Genomic DNA, 15208 nt, shown 5'->3' with positions numbered 1-15208 from the left:
GTGCGTCGCGGCGGAGCGGGCGGCGAAAGACGGTGGCGGAGTGGCCATGAAGGGAGCACACAATGAAGAACCCTAGCACGATGAGGAACCCTAGTGCACAATAAACCAATCGATATGAATCTGTAAAAAAAATAATTTAAAATTATGATTACTATTTTGTCATATTTAAATCCAGTTATTTATAAGTTTGTCACTTATTCTATTTCCAATAATACTCTTATGATACCTATGATACTTATATATGATACTATAATACAGGAGATGATGAGGAGTATCATTAAATTGATCTAAACCGTTCGATCAGGGAATTGAATGATCCATATTAATTGTAGTGCACTGTAAAAGTCCTCTAAAACTACGCCTTGCGCCCGCGTTCGAACCGTGTCAACGGTGAGCGCCTATCTGTTCGGGCCTGCGGAAACTAGTGTTTACACTCATGATGGAAGGCACGGGACACCAGTACAAAAAATGCTCATATCAGACGACCCATCTTAGGCTATGTTTGGAAGCTAAGAAGAGGGAATCCCAGAGAAGGAGATCCCTCAAGGGGATTTTGAAGGCAATTTGTTTCCCTGGGGGATAGGGGAAAAAAGAAGAAAGCTACATTTTTCTTTCACTTAGTTCATGCATCCAGACAAGATCAAATCTTCCAGTGCAGGACAGTTAAACTGAGAAAACTGCTCATTACATATATGAATGACTGTTGGCCAGTAAACAGGTAGCATCAGTACTTTGTATAAAAAGAAATACAAAAGGCACCAAAGAGCTATGTATCATTATATTAAAAAAGAAAAGGTTCCAAAGTACAATACCGTGCCAACGGCCGGGTTAGCTTTGGTCTAATATGCGCCACAAGCATCAGTAAACGACCTAATCCGACTAATCACTCTAACAGATCACGCAACCCCCTAGCTCCCCCCATACACCATAACCAGGCCTCATCGAAGATCTTCCCCAATAGGCACGTCACGTGTGGCCGGTCACCCTCAAATACACATCTTGCTGTAATATATCAGTAGCCAGAATAACAACTGTTACCGTAGGAGATTAAGAACTTTACACTTGTTGATATGCAAGATCATCAACTGAAAAGTAGAAAGAAATATTAGTTTCTCCAATCACATATGCCAATTTGTAGCTTTCTCACTGTGGAATGTTAGTGCACGCATGGTACTACTGCCAGCAGGACAGAGAGAACAGCTCGGTTCAACAGCTTTGTCTTCCTCATCAGCTTCATCCTGAGTGACTCTAGGAATACGAAGGAACAACGCTTTTGCATTCCTGTCTTCTTTTCTCTGTCATGTGCACTCCTATTATAGCTTCAATGACTTAATATTTCAGAGTTTACTACTGTCATCTCTTGTCTATATTAGAGTGAATACAGATACTAAAAGAACCAAGGACATAGGCAAAAATATCAGTGGCACCACTCTTCCTGAAGCACTCAGAATCTGTACTGGAAACAAGCACCCTTCTTGTGATGCGTTTGTTGTTGTGATCTTTGCAAGGCCTCCAAAAGAACAAGCCCTGACATCCTCATCCATTGTTTGGAAATAGATGTTGAATGCATATGATATGTTACCATCATGGCTGAGACCATTGCATGAGGACCCATACCCCAGTGGTGTACAATCTGCATTTGAGCATGCATAGTTTACAGAGGCCGGCAGATCTTTGTACTTATCCTTTGCATCCTTGTTGAATACGCACCACTGTGATGGCAAGTACTGTACTCCTTTTACTCCAATGAGATACTTGTTTTGGCCATTTCCACCGAGATCCATAAAGAACTTTGGTTTTCCATCATAGGTAAATAGTCCCCAGTGGCGCTCAAAGCGTCCAGGCAGTACACTCTTCTGGTTTTCATCAATCAACGCAAACAGGTAAACATCCATGTGACCAGGTCTCAGAGGTGTGCCGACATTTTTGGCCATCTTCTTCAGGAAACCATCATAGAACCTCTGTGCATACTTGACATTAGCGTTCTTATCACCATCTGTTGGCCAGCCAACCTCACCAACGATGACTTTCATGTCGGGCGCACCAGCTTTCCTCAATGACCAAACAAGAGTGTCGAAGTTGGCATCAAACACATTGGTGTATACCAATCCTTTGTCATAAACCGGCTTAGTACCACCATCAAAGAAGGAGAAATTCAGCGGGAAGTTGGGATTCTGGTATAGGCTGAGAAATGGGTAGATGTTGACAACAAAGGGTGCATCATTCACATTGAGGAAATTAACAATGTCAACCATGAGGGCATTGATATCCCTGCGGAAACTCCCAGCTGATGGCACTGGTTTGTTCTCAGGGGAGCTGTAGACATCAGCATTCAGCGGTACAACTGCCTTGATGCATTGGCCAAAACCAGCCTCATCTAGAGCTCTTTGCATGTTCTTGAGAGCAGGAAAGGTAATGTTGATGAAGCTCCCATTGTAGCTCTTCAGAAAAGGCTCATTGCCAACAGCCACATACCTGGACAATTGACATAACTCGTTGAGGCAGTCATACAGTCCACAATAGGTCTACTATGAAAAGCTGGAAATCAGTAATCAGTGTAATTTTATGTGCAATGAGTTCATCGGATTCATCTAAATATGCTAACCTTACACTGTTAATTAAGATGGTGATAACTAATCAATGCACTGGGCCTTCTCTATCTCAAAACATAAAGATTCATCTTAGTTTTTAAGCACCATCTTAAGAAAGAAGACAAAAACTGTACTAGGAATATACATAGGATACTACCTGTCATGCACATGAGAAAAATGTGACTAAGTGAAAATAAAAATACAAAGTTCGCTAGCTAAACATGACACTGCAATTTCACCGGCAGAGGCACTGAAGTCCAGAAAACTCCAGAAATACCAAACTATGGTGCATTGACCCATGCTTTACGGTTCGCCCATACCATCACCAGTAAAACACGTCTAAATTATCACAAAATACTCACCAATGTAGGTTTAAAGCAGTTTAAATCAAACAAAAACTTCATCCTGACTTTCTTTGGCAACCTACATTTAGAAACCTATAAATTGTAGGCCACTTGATCAGCCTTCTCCAGTGTTTTACTCACTTACAATGCCATGCCTGATACTTCTATGCATAAACAGTGTGCCATCTCACATGCATGACACACTCCTACGCACATCGCATGCCATCCCTAGGACCTGCACGCGCTATCTTCCAGGACAAATCAAAGCGCAGTCCTCTAAACCACATATATAATATACAGCTTCCTATGTGGACCAGCATGCAAAGTTTGATGCTCTACATTCAACATGAACCATTAACTGTCATGCATTTGAAAGCAGCACTATTGCACTTGCCTGTAAGTAACACCTATATCTTCCAAACGGCAGGAGAGGCATGAACGTCTGATGTGAATAATAACAACAAGAACATCACATCCATTTCGCATGAACCAACAAACAGGCACATCCCACTGCGATATCCCATCAACCAAACACTACGTAATCAACAGCACACACAACTCCATGCCCAATTGTGGTGGCATTCTACGAAACATTTCCTGCGCACCAGAACACACCACGTCCGATTCGTGCCACGAAGCTATCAGCTCCATACACACATTTCGCACGCGCACTGGAAGGCAGGCACCTCGTCTCGCCACGCAATTCCGCCGAACACTCAGCACGCAGTGCAAATCACATGCACGCCACGCATGCGCGCGCGACATCCCACGGCGCCAACCCGTCGAGAATACCAGAACGCGCGAGGTAAGGTACTAACTACTCTGGTATCTGGGAGAAGGGGCCCGTTCGTGGGTACCTGACGTCGACGCCGGCGTCGAGGTTGGCGGTGACGTTCTCCCGGACCCAGTCGCGCGCGCGGCGCGGATCGCGTGCGAGTGACGCGAGCTGGTCGTTGGGAGCGGCGAGCATCGCCTGGATCCCCGAGTCGGCGAGCGCGGCGACCGTCCAGGGGTCGGCGTCGAACAGCTTCACCCGGTTCACGCCGTTGGCGCGCAGCATCTCGACCACCGCCGACGGGAGCATGGGATGCGACATCATCGTGCCCCAGTTCACCCCCACGGCTGCCTCCGCCGCGTCGGACGCTGACGCGGGAGGGAGGAGCCAGGCCACGACGACGACGGCGACGGTGACCGCCGCGGCCGCGATGGCGGCGGCGGGGCGTGGCTCCATGGGAGGAGGCAGCGGTAGGTGGCAAGGCGGTAGGGTTGTGGTTCTAAATGGTAAGGCTTGCGGGAGAGGGGCTGGAGGAGTGTGCTCGCATTGGCGAAGGTGGCGACGAGCGTGGGGAGATTTCTTCGCGGGGTGTCCGGTGTCGTGAGGAGGAACAGAAGGGGAAGGGGCTTAAGAGCAGGACGGCGCAAGGTTTTGGCGCCATTGGCTGGCTGACAGGTGGGGCCCGTCAGTGCGTGCATGCCAGCTGTCTTCGGACAGGATCTAAAATGTGAGAAAATAAATAGTATCATAACTTTTAAATACTGTAATAACATAAATTGTAACTAAAAATAATGTGAGAGGATAAATAGTAACATGTGTCGCTTGCAGAGTTGATCAATGCGGTCAACATTGGCTTCGTGAAAGATGAGCATTTTGATTTCCGAACATTTTACCTATTTTAAGTTATTCTTTTTTCCTTTTTTATGCACGGAAGGATAAGTATGCCCTTGCCTCAATAACTACAGGATTGCCTGGTCCATTTGGTGACCTCACCTGATCATTCAATGATACGATTCTGTTATACTCTCTCTGATCGTAAATGTAGATTATTTGTCTTTTTAACTATTCTTTAAATATAAGTTATTCTTAAATTTTTATGTATTTTTTTTCTCTTTTGTTCCTTTCTTATTCTTGTTTAATAAATAATATCACTCTTATAAATGAATGAGTTATCTTTTCCAATACAGAATAAATAAGGAGCAATAAATTCATTTGATCTACTTTCTTAATCCTTATTTATAAGTTTAAAATAACTTATATTTACAATCGAAGGAAATATTTTGGAGCTGACTTGCTTGCAGAGCTTATCACTCCATGTGATCCCGTACGAAGAAACAAAATACCGTATGATCATGTTACCTACTGCACAAGTTGAATTGAAAATTATCTGTACAAGCTAGTGTTTGCACTTCAGTTCATAAGGAATTATTCGTTCCTTATAAATCCAGCACATACAATTAAATACACCAATACCCATCTTGCAGAAAGAATATTGAGCTTAAGAGCGTACTTTTTCTTTCGCGTACTAAAAACAGGCAAGAAAATAGAATGAATTAGAATAGGTAGAATGTCAAGGAATTAAAATGTTTCATATTTTGAGTGTCATTTTGACGAAGCTAATATTAACGGTTTTTAAAGTCAAAGCCACGCGTTCTATGTCAAAAGTACAATTCCCTTAGAATAGGAAGAAAATAAAATAGATTAGAATACGCCAAAAACAGGGAAGAAAATAGAATGACTTAGAACAAGCCAATAATAAAAAACAGTCAAATACGCCAATAACCATCTTGCCGGATGTCAGGATGTGGACCATCTCTGTCGGTGTCCGGAAGTTGGAGGATTTGGGCAGTCCGATGGTTTTGAATCTTTTTAATCTCAATCCATCCCCACCCCACCTCTCGTGGATAGCAAACTACCCGCAGAAGCAGGCAACACCGGAAGCCTCTCGAAGCTTCCTAATTCCGTCGAATCCTTCCCCGAGCCCTAATTCTCTCGCCGAATTCGCCCGATCCAACTCGTGATCTCTCGGTTCCCACCAATGGGCGACAAGGAGAAGGCAGCGGAGGCGGAGGAGGAGTACGAGAGCGACCTCGACGACGCGCCCCTCCCGGCGGTGCGGCGCCGCGCCGCGAGCGATGACGAAGAGGAGGGTGAGGATGGCGGTGGGACGCCCTCGCAACCGAGGAAGGCCGGATCCGACGCGGAATCCGACGGGCAGGGCGCCGCCGAGGTGTACGACGAGGGCGTGTACGATGATGGCGAGGAGGAGTACGAGGAATACGAGGAGGTGTACGAGGAGTTTGAGGAAGGAGGTGACGGAGGGCGTGGGGAGGCCGCCGAGACGGTGGCCGCAGCGGGACGGGAGGAGGGCAAGGCGGGGGATGGGGAAGCTCATGAGGTGGATGAGGCAGCGGCAGGGGAGGAGGAGAAGAAGGGGAACGAGCCCTACGCTGTGCCAACAACCGGCGCATTCTACATGCACGACGACCGCTTCCAGGAGGCCCGTGGCCGTGGCCGTGGGCGCCAAAGGTTCTGGCCTTTCCATCTTAAGTTTGTTGCTTATTATGGTGCTATTATTTCCGTGAGTGATATTAGGATTGGACTATAGATAGTTAGTCTACTTTAGTTGCATTGTTAACCTAGTTTGGCTGCAGCTAGTTACAGCCTGAAGAGATTCTGTTTTCAGTACGCCCCGTCTAAATTTACCCAAATACTGTATTATGGTGACTAATGACTAGTGCTGTGATAGTGCTAAAGAATTCCAGATACTGTTATTTTAATGAACTGTTAAAAACATATGATAAAGCTGATTTGCCTAATTTTCATTCATTATTTAGGAGGTGAGAACGGTTAGAATAAGCATTATACCATGTATGATGAGCATGGTCCATTGTACCAGCAGCCATAACATGTGCATGCACGACCTTTACTTATGACTTATGAGAGTTCATTGTTGTGTATAGAAGCATGGAGCAAAAATAATAATAATAATAATAATAAATCACTGCATAATGCACTGCACGAAAGAGCGATCCTATGTTTATATTGTGATGTAGAATTAGCATAAAACCAGACAAGAATAACGATTAGCAAGGTAAATCAGAACTTGAAACTTGGTATGGAAACCATATAGCTTGCAATGTCTATTGATGGAAGTATAGATTTGCTCATGAGTAACTAAACCCCCCTGTTTGCATATTATACATCATTCCAGCTCTTAAGCATAACAAGTAAGATGCATGGTAAAGATGATAATATAATGGGGTGAATGATACTCGATGGGAATTTGGAAAGATGTTTCTTGGAGAGGTAGAGTGAAATCAGCATGAAACTAAAGCTAAAGCAGAACATGACTTATACTCAATGACACAGATGCAGTATAGTTCACCTACGAGATGTTGCTTCTGGAGTTTACATATTGCATATATATGATGCTGCATATATTATGACATTCTTTTTTTTAAAAAAAAAAGTGGCCTGACCAGTGAGTCAAAATTCCAACCAGTGAACTGTGTGCTTAACAGTCAGACTTATGAGCTTTGGTTATGTTTGCATGAATGTTCTACCTTAACACCAAGAATGTTGATGTGATGATTGATCACATAATCTCGATATTCCTGATGGATTATAATCAGGTGTTGATTGATGTTTAATATTTCCATATTGTCCACTTAGGAGAATGGTGAACAATAGAAGGTTGTGGAATCCTAAAGAGGAGCAAGCCTGGGTTCATGACAGATTTGAAGAGCATGATATTCATGGTGGCAATGTAAGTATTATGTTTTCTTCCTTTGTATTTATCAATGCATCTTTTGATCTATTCATACCAAGTTGCTGTTTCTTCAACTGTTCTTTTAGACAAAAAGAAAGCAGGGAGGTCGCTTTAGAGGACGTGGTGGTGGACCTGGTGGTAGAACTCGTGGTAATTTCAGAGGCAACAGATCTCAAACATACTATCATGATGGTAGCAAGAACTACAGCTATGTTCCAAAGGAATCTCATGTTCACCTTGATAATACCAAGAACACACGACGCGCTTTGTACGATAATGTGAAGAGCAGAGCTCCAAAGCCATCCCATGCTCAATATGATGATGTCAGTCACTATGACATTGTTCCGAAAGAATCTCGCACTTACTACGGTGATGCTAAAAGTCAAAAGAATGCGCCAAAAGTAGTTCGAGGAAGAGGCTCTAAACGCTACCAGCCACGCTGGAGGAGTACCACTGAGATATCTTCAGTGCAAAACAATAAGTGAGTGTTCTTTCTTTAGCGGTCTTAGCACCTTTATTGTGAATTTATGATATGTTGAACTAATGCAGCGTTTTTGTTTCTGTTATTGCATTTCAGATTTCAGAATGAAGACACTTCGTCAAATGCAAACTTGGGAAAAAGCCAACCTCAAACTTCAAATTCTCAACCTGAACAAGTTCTTCCAATTAAGCAAACTGTTGCATCAAACTTGAATTCGGCTTCACCACCCTTTTACCCTTCTAGGTCGTCCCATCAGGAATTCCAAGTTAGCCAGGTAGGGAATGGACAACCTAGTACTACTAGCAGACCCTTTGTTTCTCCGACCCCACAATATGGCAACCTTTTGAGAGGGAAGTCTTTTGTACCATCAGTTGGGCATGTTGAAGCTGCTATGAAGGGAATGAATAGCCCATTGCATTCATCTGCATCATCGTCAAATGGTCCATTTCCCGTAGCAACTAATCAAGTCACTAGAGATTATGTTCGGCCTTCATATCCAATTGTTCAACCAAGTCCAGTTCTACCAAGTCCAGTTCAATCATCTACACAATCTGCTCCAAGGATGCCTGCCCAGATGTTTGGAGCACGATTTGGTAGTAGCAATAAAATGCCATCTTCCAGACAACGTGGCTCGACATTTTTGAATGAAGATACAGAAATCTCTTCTCCTAGTGGATCAAACAAACTTAATACTCGATTAACATTAAAGGGACAACCTGGTGACCAGGGGGAAGAGTGTGCTTCTTTTCTTTACGGTGGAGCTCATGTTCTTGGGGCTACAGGTGCAATGGGCCTTACACTTGGTGACCAAGGTATCCATGGCACCCCGGCACTGTTGCCAGGTTTGTATTGTCAGTTAATGGAATAGCAATAGCAATTTAATAACATGAGTGCTAAATTCTAACATGGTTGAGGCGGAACAAGTTATTCAACCCTCTGAATGATCTTGTCTACTGATACTAGAGAGTACATGCTTTTGTGCATTATAAGGGAAAGAATCGGTAACGATGTAAAATCTTTGACAAATAAACTACTTCAAATATTGATGCTATATAAACCTTCAACATACTTAAGGTGTTTTTTTTTAATGAGGGATTTGGTCTAATATCATACTGTTATAGTGTTATGATGCTTTCAAGGCTACCAATCTCCTGGTAGATGGGCACTAGCGTAGGGAGGGTGGATGCACCATTATACAACATTCATTTTCTTACTATCTCCTCTCCATGCTTGTTTTAATCCTGAAGGTATTGTATCATATAACTTTAAACTGTTTCTTTTTTTGGGTACAGTTATGCAGTTTGGAGGCCAGCGTCCAGGTGGACCTGGTGTTCCTTCGATTGGTATGACTCTACCAGGATTTGTATCTCAACAACAACAACTTGGTCTCAGCAATTCTGAGATGACTTGGTAAGGAGCTTACTATTGCTTTTTCTGGAAACTATAATATGTGCAATGTGGAATTGTACTCCATGTAGAAGTTTGTACTCTGCTCCTGGTATGTTTATGGGGAATATCCATTGTTATTAACCACTTTAAATTATTATGAGTTTAGGACTGTATAGTCATATCAGGGTGATAAAGCAACCTTGATTGGTATTACACTGTTATGTACTACTTGCACATACTGATCCAATTTTGAATGTGCCAATGTGGCATTCATAATTAAATTGTACCTAAGTTTATCTTCTTGTGTTTTCATGAAATTAGGCTACCAATATTGACTGGTGCCTCTGGAGCTTTAGGAGCAACTTATGGTTCGCCTTATATAGCTGTGGATGGGAGCTATTACTCCCAACCATCTTCATCAGTTTCTCTTAGGTATGTTGTCTAATACTCCGATATGGTGCAATATGGGAATTTTTAATTTCAATTGCATGTTATAAAAGGATGATGGATTATTCTTGCTGCTTCATCTTGTTTCTCCTCTGTGCAGAGAGCCAAGTTCAAATAATGCCTCTTCTCTGTTGAAGTCCCATGAAATAACAGGTAAAACATCTAGATTCCCTTTTTGTCTACTTGGCAATCCTTCACCAGTAATTATTTCCAATTATGTTAGTAGTTTTGCCTCACCTGTGTCCTAGAAATGTTTTGATGCCTTTTTCCCTTTTGCAGAGGTTGTAGGCGATGAACTCGGTCAACGCCAAAACAAACCTCGCCGGTATGTTAAAAATACACATGATAAAATAATTGTTTCCTTTCTGCTTTAACACTATTTGTTGACATCATTCTACCTTTTGCTACAGATACTCGGAAATGAACTTTGGCCAATGAACATAGTGATGATGGTAATTACTGTGGTCTCATTTCTCAGCTTTGGGTCTGAGTTAGACTTGTGAAGACCTACTATCTTAAGGCCTTCCTCAGTCCTTGCAACATTTCACTGTTTGATGTCTAGCACTATGGGCTAATTTGTAATCCAAAAAACGCCAGGTACATATGCTTCTTCTACTGCATGCTGAGCACATATCCAGTATCGTGTGACTTTTGAAATTCCATTGTATATCTATCTTCTTGTTCAAGTTTCTTATCTTTCACTTCACAATTACTATTGTTGGGTATTTACTCAAGATTGTTCTAACTATCTCAGTGAAGTAGTGAACAACCCGGTTTGGATATTCTAGACTTCAGAAGCTAGTTCAGAATCTGTTGGTTGTGGCTACCAAATCTGACAAGCTTGACATTGCACATGTGCAGGTATGACAGCTGACAAGCTTGACATTGCACATTGCACATGGTCATTGGTGTTATTGCATTATTAGGTAAGGTACATTTCAACTGCTCGATGAATCCTTACTATGCCGTGAAGGTTCTGACTCTCGTTTTACATTTATTAGGTGAGATTTATACGGTACTCTATGATACCATGTTGAGCGTCCATTGTGTAAAGTCATAAGCACGAAGAATGTGATTATGAGGTGTCTCCATTCTGTAAAGCTTGTGTCTTATGGTAAATGAGTTTGTGTACTGGGTGTTGGTTTGCTTCTGTGCCTGTCTTCTAGTGTTCAGCTGACTTGCCAGCTCTTTGCTTATGAAGCTCTGTAAACTTGCAATCTGTTCCACTGTGTTCATGACATTGTCCAGGACTGTAGTAGGGGACGAATTAATAATATATTCTGAGTTATGGTGGTAAATCATTATTGGGATGTTAGCGATCAAATAGGAAAGGAGAAATATCATGCTGAGCCGCTGCGCTAGCTTATGGGAAAAGGCAGTGCATATTATGCTCATTTGGACATTTATCACCCGTGTTGCCCCACTTTCCGGACATGTTCGCTGTTGCTTTGAAGTGAGCTGGCCATGTCATCACGAGTGCACGGAGCCATGTTCTCATTCATGTAACACCAGTGTCACGGATTCCAGAAATAATCGAGACTATTATTGCCGAGAAACGTGTCCAACTTTGAAAACGGCTGCCACAGGTAGACGAGAGTCCTGAAGTCTAGACCAGCGCCGAGTCACGAACGCTGCGCTCGGTTCGGTTATAATGGAGACACCTACGCTTGGTTCTACGGCTACTCTTGATTTCTCGTTCTCGTCCGCGTACAGTTACTATTGTGCATTATATCGAAGCAGAGCAAATAGACCCATGCTACCGTATTGCTGGTACAGCTAATCCCCTATTGGTTCGCGTGCCGTATCGCCGTGCATCGTCTGGTCCAACAAGATTTGTGCTGGTCCACAGTGCATCGTCTGATCCTCTGACTTCACCTCTTTGGTGGCACCATAACTTCACTTCAAACCGAAAAATGTTGCACAACTAACTGAAAAACGTTGAATTAGTTATAAAATTGGAAAATATTGCGTAACTTACTGAAAAACATTAAACTCTAATAAAATTAAGATTCAATCTTAAAGATTGATTATATATTAGACGGCTCTTAGAGTGAAGTCACGCCGTGCCTTTACAGGTGTGAAGTGAGAGGATCAGTATCCTCTCACCTAAGCATCAATCCTTGTAAAAAGAAAAAAGCAGCAGCACTGCACTATCTGTTGCTGCGCAATAAAATGGTATAAACAGCGGCGATTTGCCACACCCTCTCTACTTGCTAATCTTTATCAGCCAGGCCAGCCTATTGGCAATGTAGTCTTTCGCCGGCATGATCACTCTTTAGAAAGCAATGATTAAGCTCTTTCCCAAGCTATTGTCATCTAGTGCATCTTCAGGTACAAGCACAGGCTATGATCAAACAACTATGCGAGAGATTCCACTATTAGTCGCGCATTGTCACATGGGGAGCTTGGCAACCTGTCCCCTTGCCAAGCCGAACCAGGCAGCAAAAATAGCTGTGATTGCACAAAACACACGCGATCCTTTGGTTGCAAGTAGTTCGGATATATTCGAGCAAGAGCCCACTGAGCCGGTATTGTTGGTACCTGATAGGGGTAGGTCACTGGCTCATGTACCAGCCTCGCCGATCTCTTGCAGCAGCAACGGTGGGCAGTGGCGCCCCTGGCAGTGTCGTACCACGCCTTCATTTACCATGGGCATCATAACTAACTAGATCTCGGCCAATCTTGATGAGAGAGAAGAGAACATGCATGCTCCTGCTCCTTTTAATAGATGCATCGTCTCTTGCAGTAGCTTCAAACACGGAGTAGCTAGCTAGAGAGTGAAACAGTGAGTGAGTTAGTGACCTGAAGGGCAAGGCAATGAGGAGGCTGCGCATCGGCAAAGTCCTGGGTGACTGCTTCTCCTTCTCCCTGTGCACGGGCACCTGCGTCTGCATCCGCGCGTTGGAAGACGAGGAGGAGGTGGCCGTCGAGAGGAAGGCGCTAATGAGCGACCGGGTGGATCAGGTGCTGAGGCTGAGGGATCTTGCTGATGGAACCAGGACGCTCGGTTTCCATCTGGAACCAAAGGTATTGGATACTGATCCCATTCTCCGCCATGAGATATCAGTGTGCTATCGACATTGTCTGGTATATTTTACTTCGGTTGGCTTCGCTGTTTTGATGCAGACTGTGGAGCTCAGGGTGTCCATGCACTGCAACGGGTGCGCCAGGAAAGTTCAGAAGCACATCACCAAGATGGAAGGTACTTATCAGAGCATGATCTTTTAGCTTCTGGGTTTTCAAAAGCAGTTTTTATTTGTTTTTGGAGACAGTAAATGTTTAGGAGAGAGTGTTTGCTATACATGACAAGGTCGCTTTCATTCGCCAGATTAACTGAGCTGAACTCCACATTCATGCGGAACTTAGAATTTTGTTTTCGTCAGATAAACTGCAGTCCTTTTTTTCAGTCAAGGACAGAAGTTGTCTTTTCGTCTCTCCCTTCTTCGTCCTTGTTCCCCTGAAGTTGCAGCCATGTCCACTGGATAGCAAAATTTATTCCCACATTTCGACGAGTTTAGTTCAGGTCTTGCCATGCAGGCTGGAGGCTGAAGAGATTCCTTGTATAGATTTTGGAGTAGTTACCTTTTTCAACTGCTGGGCAAAGGGGCTAAGCATCTTTCGAGTTGGCCAACCGAAAACCGTACAAACCAAGGTTGTAGACGCATAGTACCATGAACATTGAATCCTCTGCATTTTATGTGTCGATATCTATCTCCCTGTCCTGCCACTGATCAATTTCATGTACTTTTGCAACTACTGCCTGACGTTTCTTTGCTCCAACGCCACCTGATAAACCGGTTCCTATCCTCTGTTTGTCGCTAGTGACGATGTTATCAGTATCTCGAACTGTACGTCGTCCAAATCTTACAACATTTAGAACCACGATTTTTTTTGCAGCTTTGATCGTATCCTCCTGATGCTGTAGTCCCGAACTTTTCAGCCTGAACATGATCCTGGTTTTGATTATTACATATCTACATCAAATAGTAGTAGTATATTATATCGAAGACGGGCAACCAGGAAAAGACATATATTGAACTCAAGAACTTCAAAGATCGAGCGGCCGTAGCAGAGACTGCACAGCAGAGAACATGGGACAGGAGGATCACCAGTTCTTGTCTCGTCACCGATCAACTCACACTGAGCTCGCGCATACGGCAGACCCCGGGTCTCTCATTCCACGTACATGCCGTGGCCGTTGGTCGCCTGCAGCCGAGCTCGCCTGGGACCCGAAGCATTCAGTTCAAGAGTCATTCGTGTGGCCGCTAGCTCTGCCCTTTTGAGACCAGGGATTAAATTTTTCGTGAATTTTTGTGAATTTTGATAATTTTGGTGGAGAATAAAATATTTAATTTTAAATTTTTCTTTCATCGACATGTGAGATACATATGGTAGAGGTGAAAAATAACCAAAATTTTGATAAAATTTTGTGAATTTCGGTTTTTCACCAGCGAGCGAAAAAATTATAAAGCGATATTGAAATCCCTGCTCGAGACTGTTGCACTCCCCAGTATTCCTCACATGCTTGTCCTGCCCAGTACAAGTGCGTGTCTCTCTCACGTCCAGCGTGCCAGCAGATATTTGGAACGAATGGTGCCAAAACTGATCTGTTAAAAAAATTTATCAGTCTTTATCCGGAACAATAAAACACGTTCAATCGATCACAGAAGAAATGGCAGATGTCTATCGCGAGTGTCCTGTCTGTGGTTCTGTAGGTGTGACGTCGTTCGAGGTGGATTTGGAGAGCAAGAAGGTGGTGGTGATGGGGGACGTCACGCCGCTCGAGGTGCTGCAGAGCATCTCCAAGGTCAAGTTCGCGCAGCTCTGGATGGCTCCAACTGAACCGACGAAAGGGACCATGACTTCTTATGGTGTTGAGCGGTGACGAAAGCAAATTTTATACGGTTTTGTCTAAAAAGATTCTTATAAAATTTTATCTATATTATTTATTCTGTGATCCATACAACTAGTAGTACTACTTATCTTTTATATAATTAGATCTATAAAATTTACTTTCTAAAAGCACAGCCTGAGCTGCAGATTCGGCCAGGTCTCATCTAGCTTGTACCGCGCCTGCAGGCTGCACGGCACGGGTTAGCGAAGGCTGTGTGGTAGACTGGTAGTGGTTATAAGTAGTACTACTAGTTTGTGTGGAGTAATTGCTGGTATGCTTTACTTGCCGCTGCTGTCACTATAGTTTGGGATCTCGAGGGTTGTACAAATCGTAGTGCACTATCAAAGCAATGCAGGCTTCTTCTTCTTTTTTTACCGAGGTGATGATCTAGCACTTTGGTCTTTGGGACAAAACATTGAAAATTGCTTCCTAACTCTGTGTGTTTGGATTCGCCATGGCCCATGGACCGAACATGGTACATAGACTTTCCCATCCGGGGCCATGTAGAGCCCATA

General features: G+C 43.5%; 3 protein-coding genes across 15 annotated transcripts; 2 read left to right on the top strand and 1 right to left on the bottom strand.

Moving 5' to 3' along the window:
- Positions 1 to 1205: 1205 nt before the first annotated feature.
- Positions 1206 to 4166, bottom strand: LOC133885417 (glucan endo-1,3-beta-glucosidase 8-like). Its single transcript, XM_062325127.1, has 2 exons — positions 3793 to 4166; positions 1206 to 2475 (listed from the first exon to the last, which is right to left on the bottom strand). The coding sequence occupies exons 1-2, from the start codon at positions 4164 to 4166 to the stop codon at positions 1365 to 1367; spliced, it is 1485 nt and encodes a 494-aa protein (XP_062181111.1). The 3' UTR covers positions 1206 to 1364.
- Positions 4167 to 5593: 1427 nt separating this feature from the next.
- LOC133884727 (protein MLN51 homolog) lies at positions 5594 to 11097 on the top strand. Of its 12 annotated transcripts, none has more exons than XM_062324256.1 (12): positions 5594 to 6239; positions 7386 to 7479; positions 7569 to 7963; positions 8060 to 8805; positions 9256 to 9373; positions 9674 to 9784; positions 9900 to 9952; positions 10079 to 10124; positions 10210 to 10251; positions 10397 to 10463; positions 10661 to 10725; positions 10801 to 11097. In XM_062324256.1, the coding sequence occupies exons 1-9, from the start codon at positions 5749 to 5751 to the stop codon at positions 10235 to 10237; spliced, it is 2082 nt and encodes a 693-aa protein (XP_062180240.1). In that variant the 5' UTR covers positions 5594 to 5748; the 3' UTR covers positions 10238 to 10251; positions 10397 to 10463; positions 10661 to 10725; positions 10801 to 11097. The 12 variants fall into 12 exon arrangements, with proteins under 12 accessions (XP_062180240.1, XP_062180238.1, XP_062180244.1 ...); XM_062324254.1 differs by having other exon boundaries at positions 10554 to 10725; XM_062324260.1 differs by lacking the exon at positions 10397 to 10463 and having other exon boundaries at positions 8060 to 8775; positions 10210 to 10396.
- A 1410-nt stretch (positions 11098 to 12507) lies between these two features.
- Positions 12508 to 14691, top strand: LOC133884728 (protein SODIUM POTASSIUM ROOT DEFECTIVE 2-like). 2 transcript variants are annotated; one of them, XM_062324262.1, is made up of 3 exons: positions 12508 to 12826; positions 12926 to 13001; positions 14515 to 14691. In XM_062324262.1, the coding sequence occupies exons 1-3, from the start codon at positions 12617 to 12619 to the stop codon at positions 14682 to 14684; spliced, it is 456 nt and encodes a 151-aa protein (XP_062180246.1). In that variant the 5' UTR covers positions 12508 to 12616; the 3' UTR covers positions 14685 to 14691. The 2 variants fall into 2 exon arrangements, with proteins under 2 accessions (XP_062180246.1, XP_062180245.1); XM_062324261.1 differs by having other exon boundaries at positions 12508 to 13001.
- Positions 14692 to 15208: the final 517 nt, after the last annotated feature.

Source organism: Phragmites australis, chromosome 11 (assembly GCF_958298935.1).
Source record: "Phragmites australis chromosome 11, lpPhrAust1.1, whole genome shotgun sequence".
Classification (NCBI taxonomy): Eukaryota; Viridiplantae; Streptophyta; class Magnoliopsida; order Poales; family Poaceae; genus Phragmites; species Phragmites australis.
Note: the sequence above shows the minus strand (reverse complement) of the source record. Positions and strands in the feature narration are given on the sequence as shown.